The following is a 22,277-nucleotide window of genomic DNA, read 5'->3' on the forward strand; positions in this document are numbered from 1 at the left end:
CACCAGGGGTCTGTGGCTTCAGCTCAGGTCAGCCAGGAGACGTCGTGTCACTAAAATACTGGTTCAAAAACCTGTAGGACTCCATGGATTTTTAGTATTCCTCATGAATATTGTTTTTATTTCCCTGCCAGAGTCTTTAACAGACCCTCAGCACTGAAATATCTGAAGTCCACAGAAAGCTGCAGCACTTTTACCTGATATTTTTTCCACTTCCCTGCCAGAGTCTTAACAGGAAGACCCTCAGCACTGAAATATCTGAAGTCCAGGGAAAGCTGCAGCACTTTTACCTTGCCTTTCCTGGGAAGAGCAGGAACCAGCTACTGAGAAGATTCCCACATGCTGATTCCTTCCATTAACCACCCAGAGTCCCAATTCCCAGATGCAGGAAAAACCTGTTAGCAGAAGCAATAAATATTTAATTGACATTCCACACTTTGCCTCTCCCAAATTCTAAATTTTTTTCCCATAATTTTTAACATGCAGAAGGAAAAGGAAACCGTTGCCAGCATTTTTAATCTTGCTGGTAAATAGTTCAGACAAGGAGCAGAGGTGGACAGGGAGGAATGGCTTCAGGCTGCCAGGGGCAGGGTTAGATGGAATATTGCTGGGAAAGGGCTGGATGGAATATCTGCCCTGTGAGGGTGGGCAGGCCCTGGCACAGCTTCCACACGGCTGGCAGTGCCCAGGCCAGGCTGGACGGGCTCGGAGCAGCTGGGGCAGCAGAAGGGTCGGTGCCACGGCAGGGGCGGCACCGGGTGGTGCTGGAGGCTCCTTCCCCCCAAACCGCTCGGGATTCTCTGTTTTATCTGCTCCAGTCCCCAGCAGCAGGGCCAGCTCCTCCCGTCCCTGCTTCCCAAGGCCAAGCACAGAGCCCCGGGAGCCCTTCCCCGTGAAAATCACCCCTTCGCCACCTCAAGAGCTGGCGGGAAGGCCGAACGCCGTCAGGAGCCGGGGGAAGCTGCCCCGGTGGCCGTGGCAAGGGGGCTCTCTAGGGCGGTCAGAGGGCTGTTCCCCGCGGGACCCCAGGCTGGCAGGGGCTCTGCGGTGCCCTGGTGTGACCGCAAACCCCCGGAGCGGCCCCGCTCGGCCCCGGTCCCGTCCCGCTCGGCCCGGCCCCGCTCGGTGCCCTCAGGGCCCGCCAGGGGCGGTGGGGACATGGGAATGGGGATGGGAATGGGGATATGGGAAAAGGGACATGGGGACATGGGGATATGGGAATGGGGATGGGGACATGGGAATGGGAATCGGGTATGGGGATGGGAAAGGGATTGGGGATGGGAATGGGGATATGGGAAGTGGAATATGGGGAAATGGAAATTGGGATGTGGGGGAGCAGGGACTGAGATATGGGAGAATGGGATATGGGGAGTGGGGATTGGAATGTGGGGGATTGAGAACTGGGATAGGAGCAGTGGGATATGGGAGGGAGGTGTTTCTGGGAAGCACAGAGCACTTCCTTGCACAACAGCTGACACATCCATTCCCCTGAAACCCTCCCTTTGGGGTTGCACCCCCATCACCCCACATCTCCCTGTTGGATTTCTCCCCACAGCCAGAGCGGGGGCTCTGATCCGTGTGGAATGGGGTCTGAAGGCTGCTGAAGCCCTTCTGCGTGCTGCTCAGGACATCCTGGGAGGATCACACCCACGAGGGCTGTGGGGAGGCAGAATTCCCTTTGGGATCCACAGTTTGGGACCAGGCTCTCTCTCCTGGTGCTTGGGCCAGCCGGGTTTCACCCCAGGGAGCTCAGCCAGCCCCAGGCAGGGATGGAGCGCCTGGCCTCCTTCAGCAGTAAGTGCCACCAGATAAATCAGCTCAGGAAAAAGCTGATGGTGCAAGGGTTTCTTCGAGCAGTGGGATTTTGGAGTCACCATCCCTGAAAGTGTTCAAAAAGTGTGTAAATGTGCCACTTTGGGGGTGTGGTTTAGTGCTCACACAAATGATTCAGTGTGAGTTCTGTCTGATTTTTCTCTACTTGTAATTGAGCTGGCTCAAATCCATTTTCTTGGAAAAAATCAGGATCACAGAACCACGGTTTGGTTTGGAAGAAATCTTAAAGCCCATCCCATTCCACCCCTGCCATGGACAGGGACACTTGCCATGTCCCAGGCTGCTCCAAGCCCCATCCAGCCTGGCCTGGGACACTTCCAGGACCCTGGGCACCTGAGCCAGGGCCTGCCCCCCCTCCCAGGCAAGGATTTCTTCCCAATTCTCCAATCCAGCCCTGCTCTCTCTGGGTTTGCAGCATCACAACCTGACATTCCTGTCAATTCTGTTGCACCACTGAAATCCTTAGAACCACAGAGCATCCTGAGCTGGGCCCACAGGAGCCACCAGCTGCAGGGGCTGGGCAGGGGGGCTTGAGGGGCTGCCAGGCAGTGCTGAGGACAGGCTGTGACAGGAGCTTTCCTCTGCTTTCCCCAGGTGACCCTTTTGACAAGCCCCCGTGCCGCGGCTGCTCCTCGTACCTGACAGAGCCCTACGTGAAGTGTGCTGAGTGTGGGCCCCCTCCCTTCCTGCTGTGCCTGCAGGTGAGTGCCAGCAGCCCTGAGGGAGCCAGCAGCCCTGAGGGAGCCAGCCAGGGCCCCCACAGCCAGCACTGCCCTCCCCAGCACCCCTGCTTGCTCGGGGACAGGGAAAGGACCAACGGGGCTGGAGGGTGGAGCACTGAGACAAGGGCAGAGAATGGGAGTTAAAAAAGGAACCAGTGAAAATCTTTTCTGGGCAGAAGTAACACAGCTCTGGTCTTTTGTTCTGCAGTGTTTCACCCGAGGATTTGAGTACAAGAAGCACCAAAGTGATCACACTTACGAGATAATGGTAAATATTCCTTTTGGATAGCCCTGCTCAGTCCTGGGCTCTCACAGCTTCCCAGGAGTGAGTGAGGGACCCTTGCTCACTCCTATTACACTGACAGGTTAAGTGATGCAGTTCTGTGATTCAGAGGTTTTAAACTATTAAAAAAAGGAAATTATCCAGCTGGAACAGAGTGGAGTAGTGGAGTCATTTGCAGCTGCATCTTTTTCTTGTGCCTGGGTAGCACAGTGCACCTCACTAGACTGACAGTCCTTTAACCAGGCACATTGGCTTCTGTTTCTCTAGGCTGTTTCTTCATCCAAATTAATAATTCTTAAAGTCTTCAGTAATTTTACTGTGCTTCATGGTACAACATTGTGCAATTGCAGCTGGGACACACAACATGTGCCAGTATTTGCTGTGGTTGATGCCCTAAGTAATCCAATAATTATTCAATCAGGTTTTGTGGGAGTTTAAAGCAGAATTATCTCCTGTGTCACCCTGTGCTTCAGAACTTCTTTGCCCTTTCTGAGGGGGGGTGGAGCACAGGATCACAGTTTGTTCTTTTTGCTTCTGCAGACATCTGACTTCCCTGTCCTGGATCCCAACTGGACAGCTCAGGAGGAGATGTCTCTCCTGGAAGCTGTGATGGACTGTGGCTTTGGGAACTGGTGAGAGTTCTGTGGTTCAGCCAGTTTCAGTCAGCAATGAGCAGTTTTTCCTTTCTTTTCCCTGGATCTCACTGTTGAATCCCTCAGTGCCCATGGACTGTTCAATGACTTTATTAAAAATAGTTGTGTTTAAAGTTCAGAACCCCAGAATTCACAGAAGCAGAGCTGAGAGTTCTTAGGTGCACAGTGCTGTCAGAAGTAGGATTGATGACTGGTTACAGAGTTTGCCATTACCTGGAGTCAGTAAAATGTGTAAAAAGCTCTCAGATAACATCAGTAAATTTCAAGCCTGTTAAAGATGTGGCACATTCCATCAGCCAGAGGGTTTCCCATGTGAAAACAGTGAATTTCATTGTTCATGGGCACCCAAAAATATTCCCTAGCACCAATATGTGAGTGTTGGTGCTGAGAGTGAGTTCAGGCACCATCACAGGCCAGCTCTCTGCACACAGCCAATCTCTTGTCCAAAGTTACCTTTCCCCACTGGGAAAAAAAAAACTTTAAAAAAAATTTTTTAACTTAAAGAAATTTTTAAAAACCCAACATTTCTGTGTTGTTCACACGAAGCCTCCCCCTCTCCCCACTCCAGGCAGGACGTGGCCAACCAGATGTGCACCAAATCCAAGGAGGAGTGTGAGAAGCACTACATGAAACACTTTATCAACAACCCCCTGTTTGCCTCCACCCTGCTGAACCTGAAGCAGGCAGAGGAGGCTCAGCACCACGAGACAGCCATTCCCTTCCACTGTGAGTATCCCAGCAGCTCTGGCAAGGACAGCACAGCTCCTGTCTGCCTTCATTCCCAGAGGGATAACCTGGGGAATGTCAGGAGCAGGCTTCTCCCCACACTGGGTTCATTCCTGGCTGTATCACACCAGTTCCATGGGAAGGCAATAAACAGGGTCTGACACAAACTCAGAGACTCAAAAGCACAATTCCTCCACAGCCAGAGCACACAGAAATCACCCCAGCAGAAGTTCTGGATGTTTTATCCACTGGATTACAGCCCACCCCAAAGCTCCTTCAGGTGTGTCCCTGAGGATGGATTGCTGCTCAGCCTGCACAGCAAAGGGATTTGTGCCTTCAGGCACTCCCTCTGCTCCTGTGCACATTTCTGTGTGCACACTGTGTCCCAGGCCTGACTGCTGATTTAATTTGTCAGAAAATCACTCCTTTCAGCTATGCTGATTTCACACCTCTCCCTTGAAAACTGCCTGTTAAAAAAGTCTGCAGCAAGTTCACAAATTCTCAGTTTTCCTTGCATTTCACATCTTTAGCATTCCCCCAGTCTGGCAGCTGCTCATTCCAGAGCTCCCCAGCCTCCCTGGTGAGGCAGTTGCTGGCTGTCTGGAGCTTTGCATTTCCCAGTAAAGTGCTTACAGCTAAACAGTGGGAACTGGGCAATTTTGGTTCTGTCCCTGGCTGTTATTGATATTTTTATGTGCCCTGGGCCAAGACAAACTCCCTGTGCCTCAGCCTGCTTTATCTGTGCCGTGGGACACACAAAGCTGAGCTCCTGCAGGGTGCCCTGTGAGCTCAGGCTGTTATTGGCTGTGAAACACCGAGCTCCTCAGCTGGGAAGTGCTGTAAAAACTGGGAATTCTCTGCCTTTCACTGCAGCCCTGCCAATGGCCCCCAGAAGAAGGCAGATTTAACACTCCTGTTGCTATTAACTAAAGGAACCTGCACGCTGAGCCCCAGGGAACTGCAGGTTTAGAGGGGGATGCTGAGCTCCAAAATGCAAAGTTTAGATTTTATTACCTGTGTATTACCTTGAATTTATGTTTGAATCTTGAGAATACTACGAAGATCTCAGATTGCTGCATTTTTCTCTGGATGAACTGTCTTTTCTGACTATAACACTGAATAAAAGCCCAATCAGGGTATTTTTCTTCAACTAATTATTCCCACTTTTCCTGCAAAATAAACACTTACAGATCCTTAAAAGAAGATCTCAAGCCCTACTCAGCAGCTGAAAACATTTGTTTTTTTGCAGCTGCTGATGATCCCCCACGGCCCACCTTTGACTCCTTGCTCTCCAGGGACATGGCTGGGTACATGCCAGCCAGAGCTGACTTTGTTGAGGTAAGAAAGACTCTCCTCCCATTATTGTCAATTTGCTGCTCTGCAAGCTCAGCTCACACAGCCCTGTTTGCCCTGCCTGTGCTTGCTGCTCATGTAAAGCATCAGAGGAGGGCACAGGGCTGAGGCTGCCCTTGGTCCTGTGGTCACATTGAGGTTATCCCACGAGGAGCAGGGAGCTGCCCTCTGATCCTCCCTCCCGAGGGGAGATGTTGGTGATTAAAGCTCTGCGTTAATGAGGGCCTCGGTGCCCGAGGTGGCGCTGGTGGCCTGCAGAGGCAGGGCAGGAGCAGGGGCTGCAGGACGTGCTGCTGCCACCAGGTGTCCACGTGTCCATCTGTCCATCTGTCCGGCCAGGGGGCCCTGCTGGGCGCTGGGAATTGGCTGCTGGGCCACAGGATCGGTTCAGCACTGTCACCTGCCTGGGGGAGCACACACACTGCTCCAGGCATCCCCTGGGAGTCCTGCACTGCTCTCCTTGCTTTGGGCATGGAGGAGGGCCCAGGGCCTGCCCTGCCCATGCAGGAACGAGCTCAGCCCCACGGGGCCTTGGGGTTGGACCTCTGAGCAGAATCAGCACCCAGAAATGCCACCCAAGGCTCCCAGGCACATGGGGGTGTCCTGAGCCAGGCCAGGAGCTGCATTGGTGAGGTTTGAGTCCCTCCCAGCTCAGGACATCCTGATTTCCATCCCAGTCAGGGAGTCATGGCCTGGCTCATTCCCACTGTCCTGTCACAACATCCTGCTCCAGCTGCAGCCTTGGGGCTGCATTCACTCACATTTCCTCCAGGTAAAGCTGCCCTGGGCTGTTTGTTGCTCAGGGATGGAGCCTCCTGCCCTGTGTCTGAGTAAACATCTCTGTCCCCGTCCTTCTGCATGTCCTGAAACCTGAGGGCAGTATTTAGTGCTCGTTAGTGACAATGTATTAATCACCTCTGAACAGGAGTTTGACAACTATGCTGAGTGGGATTTGAGAGATATTGATTTTGTAGAAGATGATTCAGACATTCTGCATGGTAAGTGCCATATTTTGTACCCAGTCTGAAAACTCTCAGATGCCTGTGCAGCTTTTCATTGGGTCTGCTTCTATTGGGAACATACACTTTAATGTATGGGGTTTCATGTTTGGGGTTTTAATGCATTAAATCCATCAGGGTAGGTGTTAATGCAGCAGCAGGGAGGTGTGCAGTGTATGTGAAACACATTAGAAGTGTTGGACTCAAAGCTGTGTGATTTTTCTCATGTTCAGCATGCCCTGAGTTAGAGTAGCATCATCTGTGTGTGACAACTTCCTTTTTAGTGTGGGGATGATTTTGTGAGCCCAGTTCCTGCTCTGAGTTTCTGTGAGCATGCTGCCTTAATCACATGAAATAACAGGAATTACTAAAGTGACATTTTAATCCACAGAGAGGAAGAGATCCTGCTTTTCCCCACGTTTGTAAGTACTCACAGGGTTTAAGAGTCCTGTGTTTATGCCTCAGAATTCTGCCATCTGTGTCAGGCAGTTCTCAGCTAAAGCCTTTGCATCCCTTGGAGACAGACAAATCCTTGTTACATGCAGACAGTCTTGGCAGAGTTAAAGAAGCCAGTTTGAAGTTGAGCAGAGCACACAGGAGCTTTAGGAATGCAAACTGCCCTGTCTCAGGGCAGTTCTGAGTCTGTGTCAGCCCCTTTCAGCTTTTACTGAGGGGGGACTGGCTTGAGCCCATGGCAGGGACTCCTCCTGCCAGCTCTCTGCTGTTTCATCCTATTCTGGGTCCTGGTGAACTGAAAAAGCCAAATAATCTCCCACTTGTGCACATGAATGGCAGATCCACGTTCAGACTCAGGGGCTTTGCAGCACTCCCCTTCCTCCTGCCCTCCTGCCAGCTCCCACCCTCCAGGAGCTCTCTGGAGCTGGGTCTGCTTGTGCTCCTGCACATCCTGCAGCAGGCACTTCCACAATCCAATTAGGAGTTCACAATTGCATTATGTGTTGTGTGAAAAAATACTTCCCCCCCATCTGCCCAATGTTTCTGCCCAGTAATTTCATTGGGTGCTCTCTGCTCCATCCTTCAGTTGTCTCCAGTGCTGGGCGAGGGATGGCAGGCGTTTGCAGTGTGCACACTGCCTGGCAGGGCTTGTGCAGCTGCATTTTGGATCTCTCAGCCCAGCAGCTCTGGTTCTGCCTCCCCACAGCTGGCCCAGATCTGCCCACGTGAGAGGGAAAGCAAAAATGAACCCCAGGGTCCAGCCAGCTTCTTTCCTTCTCCTTGGGGAGAGCAGCAATTCTTTTCTGAAGAATTTGGAGTGAGATCTTTCAATTCTGTGGTTTTCTACAAAAAAAAAAAGGAAGGAGCCACATCCTCCCTGTGCTGCAGTTTTAGAGCTGCCCACTTTGCTTGAGAGAATTTTGCAGCCCAACTGCAGGAGCCCAGGGGCAGGAAATGGCTCAAAAGGGGCTCTTGAGAGCTGGGGTGGTTCAAGGAGCTTTGTGCTTTGGGATGGGCAGAGGGGGCTGGGAGACAGCCTGCTGTGAAGGTGAAAATGTGACAAAAATGTGACAAAAATGTGACCCGGGGGTTGAACACATTTCATAACCCCGAGAAACCCAAACGGGGCCTCACAGCCAAGGCTAAGGCTCAGGTGGGGAAGAAAATCCTCAGTTTGTTTTCCTGCCACACGTTAAACCTCACTGGGTTCAAGATTAATTTGTGAAAATGACTTTCACGTTGCATTTTCTGCAAGTCACTCAGGCTGGGCCCTGCAACACCCCAGTCCAATTTCTGTGGTCTCTCTTTCCTTCTCTTGGTGCACCAGAGCTCAGTGCTGCACATCCCACAGGAATATTTGTGCTTCCACTGGAGTGGAATTCCCCCTTCTTCCCTTTCTCCCACATTGTTTTCTGAAATATTTTGTAAAAATTATTTTTTAAGGAGTCTGCATCTGAGCTGCTTGACCTCTGTTTTCTGATGTATATCTTTTATATGATATTTATATTTAAAGCTTTATCTCATGTATTTTATCTGTCAGATTTCCATGTCACTCTAAATGAGTTCTTGGTATTCCCACAAGAAAATGCTATTTATTACAAGGTGGGAAGGCTCCAGGCAGCTTTTATGAGTATCACAGAACCTGTACCTGCTGCCTCCCCAGCTCTCCCCACCTCCCAGGAGGTCACAGACATCATTCTGTCACTTCTTGGTATTAGTGAGATGGCAAAAATTTGTATGAAATCTCTCCTATTCCAGTTAAATTCTGGAATTGTTCTCTTTTGTTCAGTGCTGGCAGTACAGTAAGGGCATGCAAATATATATTGCAGTTACACAAAAACATAATGGACAGATCAAAAGCACCAACCAGTTACAAGCCTAATTCAGCCCACAGTGCTTGAATATTTCATGAACTACAAGTTTTCATCAGGCTGAATTAGAACGTTGGTAATTTATCTTTTTCCCAGCTTTTTTTCCCCCCTTCTCATGTAAATGATTTTTCACTTCTAACACTGCAAAGTAATTGCTGAAACCACAGATTTGGAAGTGAGTGGAAATAGGGAAATTTGAAGTTAAGCTGCAAGGCAGCCCATGTCCTTCCTGACAGAACACAGAGTTTGCTCTGCTGTGGGAGCTCTGCCTTGCTCCAGAGGCAGAGAGGGCTTGCCATGGCTCCTGCTGTGCTCCAGGGTGGCTGAATTTGGAGTGCAGCCCCTCAGCTTGTCCCCAGCCCAGCACACACTGGTCCCACAGGCTGTTTACTGGGGTTAGTTTGCATTCTTCCCATTAGCTGCCAGGGCAGGTTCTGTCCATGGAACAAAGCTCTCACTCATTAGCGTTCCACAAACTTCCCTGCACACCAAGTGAGGCTGGAGGGGAATGAAAAGCAAAGAAACTGTTTTGGACACACTCTGGAGAAACCAAAATATTTGGGATTTTTTTTTTTTGGAGTGGAGGAAGGAGCCTTGAATTGCTGCCTATCAGTGGAGCCTTCAGAGCCTTATCAGAGCCTTATCAGAGTGGGCACTGAGCACGGGGTCAGCTTGGATTATCTCACAGCAGCAGCACCAACAGCTGCCTCCTGCAGATCCCAGGGAAAGCACAGCAGATCTTTCTCATTCTCATTCCCCCAGCATCCTCTCTCATTTCCATGCAGTGTGTGGCACTGGAGTAGTCAGAGTTATTCATGCATCCCAGCTTTGGTAATCGCCTGTCCTGGCTGAATCTGCCTCTTAGAAACAAAAGCCCCTCCAGAAGGGCATGTGGCAGCAAATACTAATTTCACTGGGAGCAGAAGCTCCATTTTTTCCCTTCATTTGTTCCTGATCATCATTTCTTTAGAATATTGTGCACCCAGGTGAAAGCATCAAAACTCCGTGGTTAGAGGTGCATAATTACTTGTGATATTTATAGAGGTTCTCCAGTGCAGTTTCTGCATGTACTTATTAAGTTCTGCCCACACAAACCCCAGAAAATAACAAGTTGGCTGAGCTTGCAGAGGGTTTCAAAACTACAAAAATATTTTCCGTAAATTGGCTCCAATTCCAGCCTTTCCTAATGGATTTCATTCATGTTTAACTTGCTGCATTCCCAATTTCTCATCCCCACATTTTAGCACGAAGGAGAATTTGCTGTCTCTGCTTGTTCTTAAATTAGGAAACTTAAATCCCTCACTGTGAAAATACACAATGATGCCGGAAAATGCAAGAAATTTGGAAAAACAAGGAGGAATATTGCAGCACCCCTCCTAGCTCACACAGAATCCTTTACTCCTAGATTAATGTCAGAGCAATTTGGGACAAACTGAAGGGTTTTTTGTTGGGATCAAGCTCCTGAATCCCCACAGCCTTTGGCCTTTGTCCCTGTCTGTATGAAATTTGATTACCCAGAGGGATGCAGGGATGAATTTCCCAGAGGCTGGGGGCTTCCTGCTCTTTACACCTACATGCATATTTAAGACAGACACAGAACCACACTTCTTAATTGCATTATTAATTATTAATCTGAGAGTACAATCGATAAACTGCCACTATCAGTTTTGCTCTTTTTGTGTAATTCCAGAGAGAAATGGATCCTGGGTTCTGCCCCCCTTGGGCCACCCCAGTTCCCCTTTTTCCAAAATCTGGTTGTTGTGTCACAGCCTCCAAAGCACTGCCAAGCCTTGAGCCTCTTCCTTCTGAGAGCACATGGAAATTATTAACATAAATTAAAAAAAAAAAAACATTAAAAATCACTTCTACACTCATTTAATGACCTACAATTTGTGTGATATCTAACAGAGCAAGGGAAGGGAAGGTGATAGGTGTCTCTTTATGTTGTCTTCCAAGAATTTACCCAAAAAAAAGTTTATTAAGCTAATGGCTGCAGGCAAAAGGAGCTGCAGGCTCTGTGAGTGGCTCAGCCAGGCTGCAGACAGGTTTGATTTTGGGAAGGATGTGATTTCTAATGAGCATGGCTTTTTCCTGGGCTTCTTCACATTGTCCTGAACTGTTCTTTGTTCTCCTGGCAGACAGATAAGTTTGGAAGTTAACAAGCTGGAATCTTCCAGATGTCTTTAACAACTGTAGCAAAGGCTGCTTTGAGTCCTCACAGTCAGAACTGTGTCTGCTTTTTGGAGTTCCCTGTTCTGGGCAAACATCTGTGCCCAAAGATGACACCTCAGCTCCTTAAATCTTTTCTGGGAAGAAGGAAAACTTGGCTATTGCATGTGTGAAGGAACAAATATTTGCTGATAGCAGAACAGTCCAAGAAGGAAGAGGAGAGGAGCTCTCAGGACCTTGTGAGTACACCCATGCCCAGGTTCTTGTTGGCATGGGTGTACTCACAGTGATGAATTTGGCAGGAGGAAGCAAAGGAAACCTTCCCCAGGCAGCAAGGATGCGCTGAGTTAATGCCCCTGTAAAATTGCCTCAGGATTTTTAAACCAAAGCAAAGCAGTGACCATTTCAGCCTCATGTGAACATAAAAGCTTGAAATCCAGCCTGCTGCAGCGATTGCTTATGAATTCTTTAATCTTTGTGTTTTGCAGCTCTGAAGATTGCAGTTGTAGATATCTATCATTCCAGGTTAAAGGAAAGACAGAGACGGAAAAAGTGAGTTTTGAAGCAGCCACTGAGTTTTCCCTTCCCTGTGCAATGCTGATGGATTACACATCATTCATTTCCTGCTTCAGAAAAATCCTGCCAGACTGGGACTGATTGCTGGACCCCCACTTTTTCCCCAGAAATATTTGCATCATTATTTTTAAATCCTAGTGGTCCCTAAGTTAGTTTTCCACACTGAAGATAACTCAATTGCTGACGTGGGCTTGAATAATTTATTCAGCTCATTTGACAGTGTTCTAGAATGACTCAATCTATTAATTAAATTAAGTTTTATTATAACTTTGAAGTACTTTGTTCAATATTTAAAATTATATCTTGCTGGATTACTCCATACTGGAAGGATTAGTGATTTGAAGTGAGGCTGCTCAAGTCCTTTTCATAAAAGTTCTGCTGAGTGACAGGAAGGATTGACCTGGTTCTTTATAATTCATAAATAAAAGTATTTATGTGGTGTAATTTCCACAATGATTAATCTTGTCATGCTGAAGGAAAGTGCTGCAGGGCTCTCCATAACTCTTGTGGTTACACCAGTGTCAGGTTTTGTGAAGTTTCAACAGCAGGTTGGGACAAAAATCTGGAAAATGACGCAAAAGTCCCTGATGTCACTGTCAGAGAGGTGACTCTGCACGGGACAGGAAGGGTTTGTGCCCAGCAGAGGAAATGTCATGGGTTTTACAGAGCAAGTTCTGAGCTGACCCTGACAGCCCAGCTCTGTGGTATCTTGTTTGCCAAAGTGGAGTCACCAGGGAGCACTGGGCACGTGGCACTGCTCCCACTGGCGACACAGGATTTAGCAGGCACCTCTTTCCCTCTGCTCCTTCCCTGATCCAGCAGGAGCAGTTCAAGCCCAGAGTTACCTCCATCACCCCTTTAAAACCCAGGCTGCCATGGAAAAATGCCTTTCTCCTGTGCCAGTGGTGGCATTTACAGTCCAGCTCTGCCCTGTGCTTTGTCTCTCTCTGAAGCTGGAAATTATGTTTATGAGACATTCATTACCTCTGATTTTGGAAGGACAAGTTATAAGGTGCTGTAAATGTGAAATCTGTGCCTAAAGAAGCAATTTCCAACCTTTAAAGTGATTGCAGCTCCCTTTGTGCTCAGTGCTAATGCACACCACTGTCCAGAATTTACCCTGATTAAAGACACACTGCATCATGTTTCCATTCCAGCCAGCCCAGGGCTTATGGAAATTTCATTCATGTTTAGTTTTAGACTCCTCTGATGGTCTAAATCAAAGTTTCTTCTGAAGCCTTTGTGTTTGTGAGGCAATGCAGAAGTAATGGCCTTTATTAATATAATTTTCTTTCATTTCCAGAATTATAAGAGATCATGGCCTGATCAACCTCAGAAAATTTCAGAGTGAGTATCAGGTGTAACTGCTTGACTTCAAAGTGGCAAAACTTCACATATTCACCACTTCCAGGTCACCAGTGTGGTTTGTTCATACTGGAACATGTTCAGATGTTCCAAATTCCAGCAGATTTCCTGCCCCAGCTGTTTCCAGCCGTCTGGTTCTAACTGCTCCCAGCCCAGGGTTTTAGTTACTGCCTCAGAATTGCTCTTCAGAAGCACTTTGGGCTCTGCTGAGTGGGGAAAAGGGGGAAGGTGAAACCCAGGCCTTTTAAGTGCACCTCACTCTTGTGAGAAATGACTGAACAACATTTAAATATCACCCTTTACGCCTTAAGTGCCTTAAGGACTTTAAGGGCTGGAACTTTTTTGCTCAGCAGTTTGTAGCTGTGGCACCAAAATGTGGATTTTTAGGCAGCCCCGAGGCTGGGGCTCGCAGCAGCCCCCCCAGGGATGTTCTCTGCTGGCAGCAGCAGTGCTGACACGTGGCACTTTGCCCCTGCAGTTCTGGAAAGGCGCTACCCCAAGGAGGTGCAGGAGCTCTACGAGACCATGAGGAGGTTTGCCCGGATCCTGGGGCCCGTGGAGCACGACAAGTTCATCGAGAGCCACGCGCGTGAGTCAGGGACTGCAGCCCCTGCTCACTGCCCTCTCCCGCAGGGCACGGGGTGCTTTTCCTCCTCCTCCCCTTCTAACCACCTCAGCAAAACAAATACATTTGTGGTTTGGTGTGTTGAATGAGCAGACAGTGGGTTTTTTCCACAAAACTGTGTCCGAGCTCTTTGTTTGAGTTCACAGCTGACTGAACATTCTGGTCACATGTTAGAGGTAATATTTTTTTATCTAAAGAGCACTGTTTATTTACTGGGACTCTCTATCAGGGGAAGAATAAAATCCCTATATTATGTGTGTGTGGAGAGATTGGGAGCTGGCAGCAAAGTGAATTCTTTGAAAGACACACGTTAAAGTATTTAATGTCACATAATTACATAGTGCAGTGGTCATTATGTCCTTACCTTAGGGGAGAGGCATTGTTCCATCCCTGAATCATCCCATAGCCTGCATTTAGGCAGATTCCAGTCCCAGTCACCACATCCTGCTTCATTCTGTGACTTAAACTGGGACAGTTGTTGCTCATTAGAAAGAACAAAGCATTTACGAAGTTGTGCCCGTGTTTTCAGGACAGCCAGTGTGAAATACCAAGAGCATGATCCTGCAAAGTCATGAGTCCTGCATGGGAGTGCTGCTCCTGGAGCCTGGTTTTGTTGTTGTAGTGGCTGCAGATCCTCAGGTGAACCTGGCAGTCAGGGACAGGCACTACACAGGTCAGCAGGAAATAAATTCACAAGGAAACTTGCTCCCTGTAAAACTGAGCAGTGCTGGAAGGCAGCTGATGAAAGCAACAGACAGGAAATATCTCTGAGCAAAAGAAACATTTCATAATTTCATCTTACTGACTGCAGGGAAAAAATTGTCTGCAAGGAAAAATTTTGGAAGGTCCAGCTAGGAAAATCATAGTTCCAAGAGAATATTTGATGTATAAGGAGCCTGGCTGGAGCAGTTCCTCAAAGCTATTGAAATGCCTTCTAGAAATCCCACATTATTGTAATTTGCCTTGTCTAGGGCATGGCAAAGGGACTATCAAAGCATGAAGAGAAAATGCCTTTTCAGAGCACAGAAATTCTAGAAACCAGCTGAAATCTGTGACCAAGGAGCATGGGGACAGAGAGATACTGAGAACTTGTGCAGGGAGCTTAACCCTGGCTGTGGTTTGTGTGTTCAGAGCTGACCTGTGCAGGCAGATAACAAAGAGCCACATTCCCAGTCCACCCCACTGACCCACTTTTGCTTTTTTGGTTTTTTCTCCTGCCACCTCGTGGGGTCCAACAGTGGAATTTGAGCTGCGCAGGGAAATAAAGAGACTCCAGGAATACAGAGCAGCAGGAATCACCAATTTCTGCAGTAAGTACCTGATGCATTATTCAGCCCATTCCCATCCATCAAGGAAGGGAAGGATGATTTTACAACATTCAGGATGTGTTGAATAAAAAGGCACTTAGTTCAGAGAGGCTCTGGAGCTGAGCAAGGCTTCAGCAATGATGCACAGTCCAGCTGGGCTGGTTTGGAGCTGATCTGAGCCATCAGCATGGAGATCACAGTGTCTAACACAGCTCTGCTCTGGGCAGCACTTTGCAAAAGCTTCATTTAGAAATATTTATGTCACAGCACAGTGGTCTCAGGGCTTTATCTGGGGACACTTTCACTGCCTGTTGACACGTGTGATATCTGGAGAGAGGCCTAAGACCTCCACATAACAAAATGGCCTGGTCTATCCTGGAATTAGGACTTGGTTTTGTTTGGTTTTGTCCTGAAACTAACAGGGCGAAGGGTGCAGGGTGGGATCTGATCCCTTCTGGTGCCAAGGAGGGAGAACAGCAGAGGCTGGGCCAGAGGCAGAGCCCTTCCCACATCTCCTGAAGCAGGGGAAGGGCAGTGTGGAGTGTTTGGGTGGGGCAGGTGGTGAGGCAGGCTGTGTGTGTGCCCCAGGTGCCCGCACCTACGACCACCTGAAGAAGAGCCGCGACGAGGAGCGGCTGAAGCGCACGATGCTCTCCGAGGTGCTGCAGTACATCCAGGACAGCAGCGCCTGCCAGCAGTGGCTCAGCCGCCAGGCAGACATGTAAGCACTGCCACGGGGTGCCCAGGGAGCTGCCCCAGCCTGGCAGGGCCCCATCCAGCTGGGATGGGCTTTGGAGCAGCCTGCTCCACTGGGAGGTGGGACGCGATGAGCTCCAAGGTCCCTTCCAGGCCAGACCTTCCTGGGATCCTGTGGTTCACTTTGCATCCAGCACATCTTCCTGCCTGATGGTAACAAATCCATTCCCAGTTTAGGAGCAGCCTGCAGAATTGAGAAGGGCAGAATAGTGGGTGACAGCAGTAATGAGTGCAGGCAAAGGAGGGACTCAAACCCCTCAGTTTTCTCAAATTTACATTTCAGGAACTGAGCTGCTGTTCGTAAAGTCACAGAGGGAAATGAGCTCTTTATGGATATTAATGAGGGCACAGCTAATGCCTGAAATATTTCAGATGATTTTAGATGTAGCAGCATTATTAATGTGTCATCACCCTGCACGAGCACTTGGATTTAAGGAGCAAACATAAAGGAAGTGCATCCTGTGTGCAGGAGATGGTTTGGAATTTCCCCACTCAGTCTCCACTGGATTTTTAATTGTGTGCCCCTCCACATTTCTTTGTTAGGTTTTTTAACAGGTTTCAGCCATATTTTTCAATGTGGGAACACTAAATATTTATAAATCCTGTTGACTCCTAGTCGGGGCCTGGGTTATGCAAGTTGAATTGTATAATTATTACAAGTTGTGGAAGAAGCACTTTCAGGGCCAACACATGTAGTTATTCTTAAAAAAAAACATGAAAGCAATTTGAAAATTTCCTTTCTTTTCAGTGATTCTGGCCTGACTCCCACGGTACCAGTTCCTTCAACTACAGGTAAGTGTTAGATGATGTCTGCCAAAAATCCAGCACTATCTCTCTGACAGCCTTTTTCTGACTCTTCTTCTCGAGTGCCAAACTGTCAGTCCTGCAGCCTCACGGTTAAGCACTGCTTAAGTCAACATCACACCAATCTGCAAGTCATTCCACTCACATATCCTGCAGGATTTTTTGCTGAATTTCTAGATTTTTCTGACTAGAGGTCAAAACCCATCCTAAAGCTGCATTAGCAGGGCAGGAAAGAAAATAATTTTCACAATGTGTAAGCACAAATCAGGGTTTTTTCCACCAAGAGGACCCCTTCTCCTTTCAGTGCCCAGTGAGGACAGATTCAGGGGTCAGTCAAGGTCCTCATGAACAAGACTTGAATAAATTCCCACCCCATTTGTTGAGGTCATGGGGTGACTGAGACTGGGATAAAGTTTTACTACAAGGTTGTTAAATGTTCCAGGGAAAATGGCTTTGGCTCTGTCCCTACACCCAGCTTTTATGGGGATGCTGTTAAACCACTTGAATTAAACCTCTCAGAGGTGGACACTGGGTTTATATGCTCCTCCTCATTTCTTCCTGGTAAATTTGGGTCAGGATCCCAAGCAGTGACTCAGGGCACTACAGACTGTTCTGAACCTGTTTGGTGATTGCTAGGATCTGGTATTTTGGAGAAGAAACCAGCTTTGTGTATCTCAGAGTCCGTGGAGGGAGGACAGTGCCTTCCAGCTGAAGGTCTGGAATGAGGGAATGATGAACTTCCTTTCTAGTCAAGGTTCCAGAGTCCCAGGATGGGGATTGTGTTGCCTGTGGAGCTGTGATAGCTCACAGTGTTTACAAGCAGCATCACATGTGGAACAAAACCCAAACAAAATACCATAGAGTTGCTAATTAAGCAAACATCCTGCCCAGGGATGCTGAGGAAGAGCTGCCACGTGGCTCTAATTAAAGGCTGCATCACTCTGAATATACAAGAGGGCAAATTAATGCTTCACTTCTAGATTCTAAGCTCTTGACTTTGCAGCCTTGATATGTTTTATTTAATGTAGTTTGTGTGTGTGGTATTTTCTGGGTTTATAAAAGAGTAAAACTGAGTTCTGGCATGTCCCTCCTAGCACAGTGGCCCCATGCCATGGGAAGAGGGAGCAGTGCTGAGAAGGAACTTCCTTTACACCTCCCACAGACTCACACTCAGCTTCTCCCCAGCCCCCAGCTCCCTCTGCTCGGGCTCCTCACACCCAGCCAGATCCCTTCTGTTCCTGCAGATGCCCAGGAGACTCAGAGACTTCCCAGTGCCAGGGCAGGACCTGGCCAGGGCAGGATCTTTGGAAAAACAATTTTTTTTTTCCACATTTCCCAAGGTCTCTTCACTTCACCAAATTTGGGGAGTTATCCTGGGGTAGAGACCTATCTCTACCAGTGCTAAATATGCAGCCCACAGCACAGGCTGAGAGACTTTTCCAGTGTAAATAAATAACCCAACTTTGTCCTGAGCTCTGCAAGTTGCAAAAAAAAAAAAAAAAAAAAACCAAAAAGATACTATTAGGGAAAAAAAAAAGCCAAACCTGCAAGCAGACAGCCCTTGTGAAAGTTTAGGCTGTGCCAGGTAATGTCCAGCAAAGTAAATAATAACTTTATAGCTGTTGTTTATATAATAACATAGAAGCAATAGTGAAAGTGAGAAATACCAGGTGAGCTTGTGATAAATATTCCTTCAGAACTGTTCATCCTAACAGACAAAAAAATCAATCCCTAAACTGCATTTGCCTTGCAATACCTGCATGGTATTTATAGGCATTTGAAGAAGACTCTGCCTCGTGAAGTTGTCAGTAATGCCAGAGAGAAATTGGCTGCTTAATCACACCAATAAAAAGTCTCATCATCCTTACAAGGTGCTGTTTTCAGCACACCTGGCACACCCTCCCTGGAGCTGGCATAGTCATGCCTGATGCCAGTCTGACACAAAGCTTTTGTCTTGCAGTTCCTCCCAAAAACCAACAGCTCACGAGTCTCATGCAACATTCACAGAGCTTCAAATTGCAAAACCCAACCTTTTGTCGCATCAGCAGAGCTTTCTGCTGAGCCCCAAAGAGCCCTGTGTGTAAACACTTGGCTCCAGTGGGTTCAGCTGCCTCCCCAGGAGCTGCCAGCTCCAAAGCTCTGCAGCTTTCCCTCCTCGTTCCACAGGCAGGCGCAGTGCCCCCCCGCTGAACCTCACCGGCCTGCCGGGCACCGAGAAGCTCAACGAGAAGGAGAAGGAGGTGAGGAAAGGGTGGAAGGATCCTCTCTGCAAACTGTGGCTGCACTGCACAGGGCTGCCCACACCACGTCTGGGGAGCTGTGAATGTCACCTCAGTCACAGGCCCTGACTGCTCTTCCTTTCTCACAGAAATCATTCAGGGTTTTCCAGTTGGCTTCTTGATCCCCTGTGCTACACACACAGCACAAACTGGCTGATTTAGCAAAGAGAGGAGCAGAGCACCAGGGTGTTACTGGGTGCTGTTACAACATCCATCTCCCTGCCTGCTCTGTGAGCCTGGGCTGAGCAGAGGGCTTAATTTTTCTTAATGAACACTGGTTGTTTTTCAGCCCAGTGCAGGCCTGTCCTCTAACTCAGTGAACAACTGTTGAAAAAGAGATTATTATTTCTTAATACAAGCCCTGAGGTGTCCTTAGGCTGCCCCAGGCAGGTTGCAGTGAAGCACAGCTGTACCTCAGCCTCCCCTCTGTGCATGTTTCCCTTGGCTGCAGCTGGCAGCATTGGGAGTCAGCTCCTGGCTCCGTGTGGAACTGGCATTTCTGCTCCATTCAGCACGGGAATAATGGTGGCAGGACATCAGTGTGTGTGTGGAATCTGATTTCCTGGTCAGCTGAGACAGAAAGTCTGAGGGCTGAGGAATTCTGCAATTTCCTATCCGTGAGGAATGAGCATGAAGCATTTCCTTATTAAAGGGAGGAGACAGACAGTTTCTCCAGCAGGAGCAATGCCGTGCTCCTGGAAGGCAGCTGGAATTTGGGAGCTGAGCAGGAGCTGTGCAGCCAAACAGCTCCAGGGCTGTGCAGAGCCATTCCTCACCAAACTTCCAACCACGGAATGCCTTCCCTGCACAGCTTCCATGCCAGCCTTGTGGAGGGGGAGCTGCTTTTGTCGAAGGTATTAGAGCCCGAGCCTGCAGGGGATTAGCAGCCAGATGCCCTCCCTGGCTCCTGGCCAGCCAGCCCAGTTGCTGCTTCCAAGTCTGGCATGTGTGCTTCCCGGGCTTGGGCAGGAGCAGCGCCCACACAGGACACGCTCAGAGCTGTGCTCCTCCAGCCCAGGCCTTGCTTTCATCCTCCTCCTTTATTTTTTTCCATCAAGAGTGTTTCTGAAAGCAGCAGCCAGCAGGCTCCTCCCCTCCCTACCTGTGGCTCCAAACAGCATTCCCGTGTTCCTCCACCGAGCAAAGAAACACTGGAAGTGTTCTCAGGAAAACATTCCCCGTGCTCCTCCCCCAGCAGGGCCCTGGGAATGGAAGAACATGACAAGTGTTGGTGTTTATTAACTTCACCTTTTGTCTTGCAGCTCTGTCAGATGGTGAGGCTGGTCCCTGGAGCCTATTTGGAATATAAAGCTGCTCTAGTGAACGAGTGCAACAAACAGGGAGGCCTGAGACTGGCGCAGGCTCGAGCCCTCATCAAGATTGATGTGAACAAAACCAGGAAAATCTATGACTTCCTGATCAGAGAAGGGTACATCACAAAGGCCTGAGGACAGGCAGCAGTGCTTGGCTGGAGCAGGCACATGTGGAGAAGCTTTGAAGTCGCTTTGACAGCGCTGAAAGATTTCACCAGTGTTGAATGAAGGACATTTCCTTTTGTTTAAAACCTTTTGGGGCTTTTTTTTCCTTTTTTTTTTTTTGTAAAAACAAGTAGGGAGCTTTGTTAAATTGCATGAATGCTGACATTTGTCTGGGCTCCTTTTGACTCTGCTGTTGTCAGGACTCCTCTGCCTCGCAGCGCTGGGAAGGATCATGTGCCATATAGGCTGATCTTAAACGTGAATGGGCATTCATTCCTCACACCTCCTGTGGCTGCAGAGAGGATCACGGTACCTCTGTGCTCATGGTGACAAAGAATAAGGACACAGTCACACTTTTTGCAGTACAGGGTACAGAAATGCAGTCCCTCCCTCCTTGTGTTCCTTCCTAAATCAGCAGCAGCTTTCAGAGGCGACAGCACGTGCCCGAGGGTGTAAAAATAGAGCTTGCAGTGGTCCAGTCTTTTTGACTTAATTGTGATAAAGGATGGGAAAGGACATGGCAGGGAAGCTCCTCAACAGTTGTTCCTTTTATGTGGTATTAGCACATATCCCAGCAGGAGAGCTCTGCACAAACCAAGGAGCTTCAGCCGCTCCCCCCGTGATTTGGGGGTGTCAGGTTAAATATAATCCCTCAATTTCAGTCTTCTGCTCCTTGGGAAGGCTGGAAGCTACAGCCACTGCAGCTTTTGGGAACAGGAATAAAAAGGCTCTCAGGACTCTGATGTTCTCCCACAAAAAGGAGTGAAGAGCATGAAGCTCCTGTTTGTGAGGTTTTATTCCCTCAACATTACCAACAACACACCCAAGGAGGTGCCACAAGTCTCTGCTCCAACACAGCCCCCCTCCCATCAGCTGATCCAGGAGCTTCAGTACCAAACGTTGGGATTTGGCAGTCAGCTGGATGATGAAGATGGTTCTCTGCAGGTGCAGCTTGTGTGTTTATTGAACAGTAAATTGTTTGTCAGACAGCTTCCTGCTAAGGTGTAATGCTGGAATAATGTCCCACAGGAAAGGCAGGAGCCAAAGCAGGTGGGGTGTTGGATGCTCCCAAGTTTGGGATCTCGTGGAAGAGCCTAACTGAGCTACAGCTGCACCAGTACCTATCTGAGGTTGCTGTTTGTTCCCCAAGAGTAATTATCCTGTGGACATGAGGTGCCATTGAATGTGAAGTATTTTGGTTTGTAATAAAATCAAAATGACTTGAAACAATCTTACATCCACGTCCCCAGACTCGAGTGAGACTGTAAAGGTCACACAGCTGCCTGGATCTATATCCATCAGCTCCTCACCAGGAGAGAGGAGATAAACCCCAGCAGCAGCCCTAGGGATGCAGCCACTGCATTTCCTAGCAAATATTACTATTTAAAGAAAAGCAGCAGTAATAAACGATGTGTGGGAGATTAAAGTCCAGAAATTAAGACTGGGGATGCCAAGGGAAAGGGCACAGTAAGCTGTAAAACCTTGGGAATGTTTTTCCCACTTGTCTTTTAACAGTTACCAGCCAAACTGCCTTTCTTTTGCCCAGCCTTTCAGGTGACTTGCACCCAAATGCAGCAAAGGGGCCGAGGGCACTGGAACCATCCTGGGGTTGGTTTTGGGGGCTGCTGCTGTGGCTGAGGAACCCCAGCCCTCGCTGCACTCCAGACTCACAGCTGGGGGATGCAGATCCTCAGTTACACACCCGGGTGGAGGTGGAACATTAAATGTGGAGCAAGGCTGGAGACGGGCACTTTGGGCTGGTGGCACCTGCAGGATTGGTGACACCAGGGCCGGGTGACGCGGGAGCCGGCGGGGCTTAGTCACAGCACTGAGGTATGCACGGAATGAGTCTTCCCGGGGCTGTCTTATCCGCCTGTCATTAAAGCATCAGCGCTGGGGGTTTTTTTTGGGACTCACAGCTGCTGTCACCCCAGCAGCAAACGCGCTGGGCCCGCTGGTGACTCAGCCCGGGAGGTGGGGGCTGCCTGCAGATCCTGGGGCCTCCTGCCGCCCCAGCACCGGCTCC

At 48.8% G+C, this 22,277-nt stretch overlaps 1 protein-coding gene across 2 annotated transcripts; it reads left to right on the top strand.

Moving 5' to 3' along the window:
- The first annotated feature begins 1,414 nt into the window (after nucleotides 1-1,414).
- On the top strand, nucleotides 1,415-21,481 carry TADA2A (transcriptional adaptor 2A). Of its 2 annotated transcripts, XM_039720872.1 has the most exons (15): nucleotides 1,419-1,791; nucleotides 2,425-2,531; nucleotides 2,761-2,820; nucleotides 3,376-3,467; nucleotides 4,057-4,214; nucleotides 5,464-5,552; nucleotides 6,493-6,565; nucleotides 11,550-11,613; nucleotides 12,941-12,984; nucleotides 13,481-13,591; nucleotides 14,866-14,937; nucleotides 15,523-15,655; nucleotides 16,439-16,482; nucleotides 18,661-18,734; nucleotides 20,036-21,481. In XM_039720872.1, the coding sequence occupies exons 1-15, from the start codon at nucleotides 1,767-1,769 to the stop codon at nucleotides 20,219-20,221; spliced, it is 1,332 nt and encodes a 443-aa protein (XP_039576806.1). In that variant the 5' UTR covers nucleotides 1,419-1,766; the 3' UTR covers nucleotides 20,222-21,481. The 2 variants fall into 2 exon arrangements, 1 of the variants encoding a protein (XP_039576806.1); XR_005628852.1 differs by lacking the exon at nucleotides 15,523-15,655 and having other exon boundaries at nucleotides 1,415-1,791; nucleotides 20,036-20,103.
- The last annotated feature ends 796 nt before the right edge of the window (nucleotides 21,482-22,277 follow it).

This window comes from Passer montanus, unplaced genomic scaffold, assembly GCF_014805655.1.
Source record: "Passer montanus isolate IOZ18808 unplaced genomic scaffold, ASM1480565v1 scaffold44, whole genome shotgun sequence".
Lineage (NCBI taxonomy): Eukaryota > Metazoa > Chordata > Aves > Passeriformes > Passeridae > Passer > Passer montanus.

What these genes read in the sequence shown, in the direction of transcription:
- TADA2A (XM_039720872.1), top strand. Translation starts at nt 1,767, where the DNA reads ATGGAGCGCCTGGCCTCCTTCAGCA. An exon ending in ATCACACTTACGAGATAATG is followed by an intron (nt 2,821 to 3,375) that starts GTAAATATTCCT and finishes TTGCTTCTGCAG; the next exon opens with ACATCTGACTTCCCTGTCCT. An exon ending in AGGAATCACCAATTTCTGCA is followed by an intron (nt 14,938 to 15,522) that starts GTAAGTACCTGA and finishes TGTGTGCCCCAG; the next exon opens with GTGCCCGCACCTACGACCAC.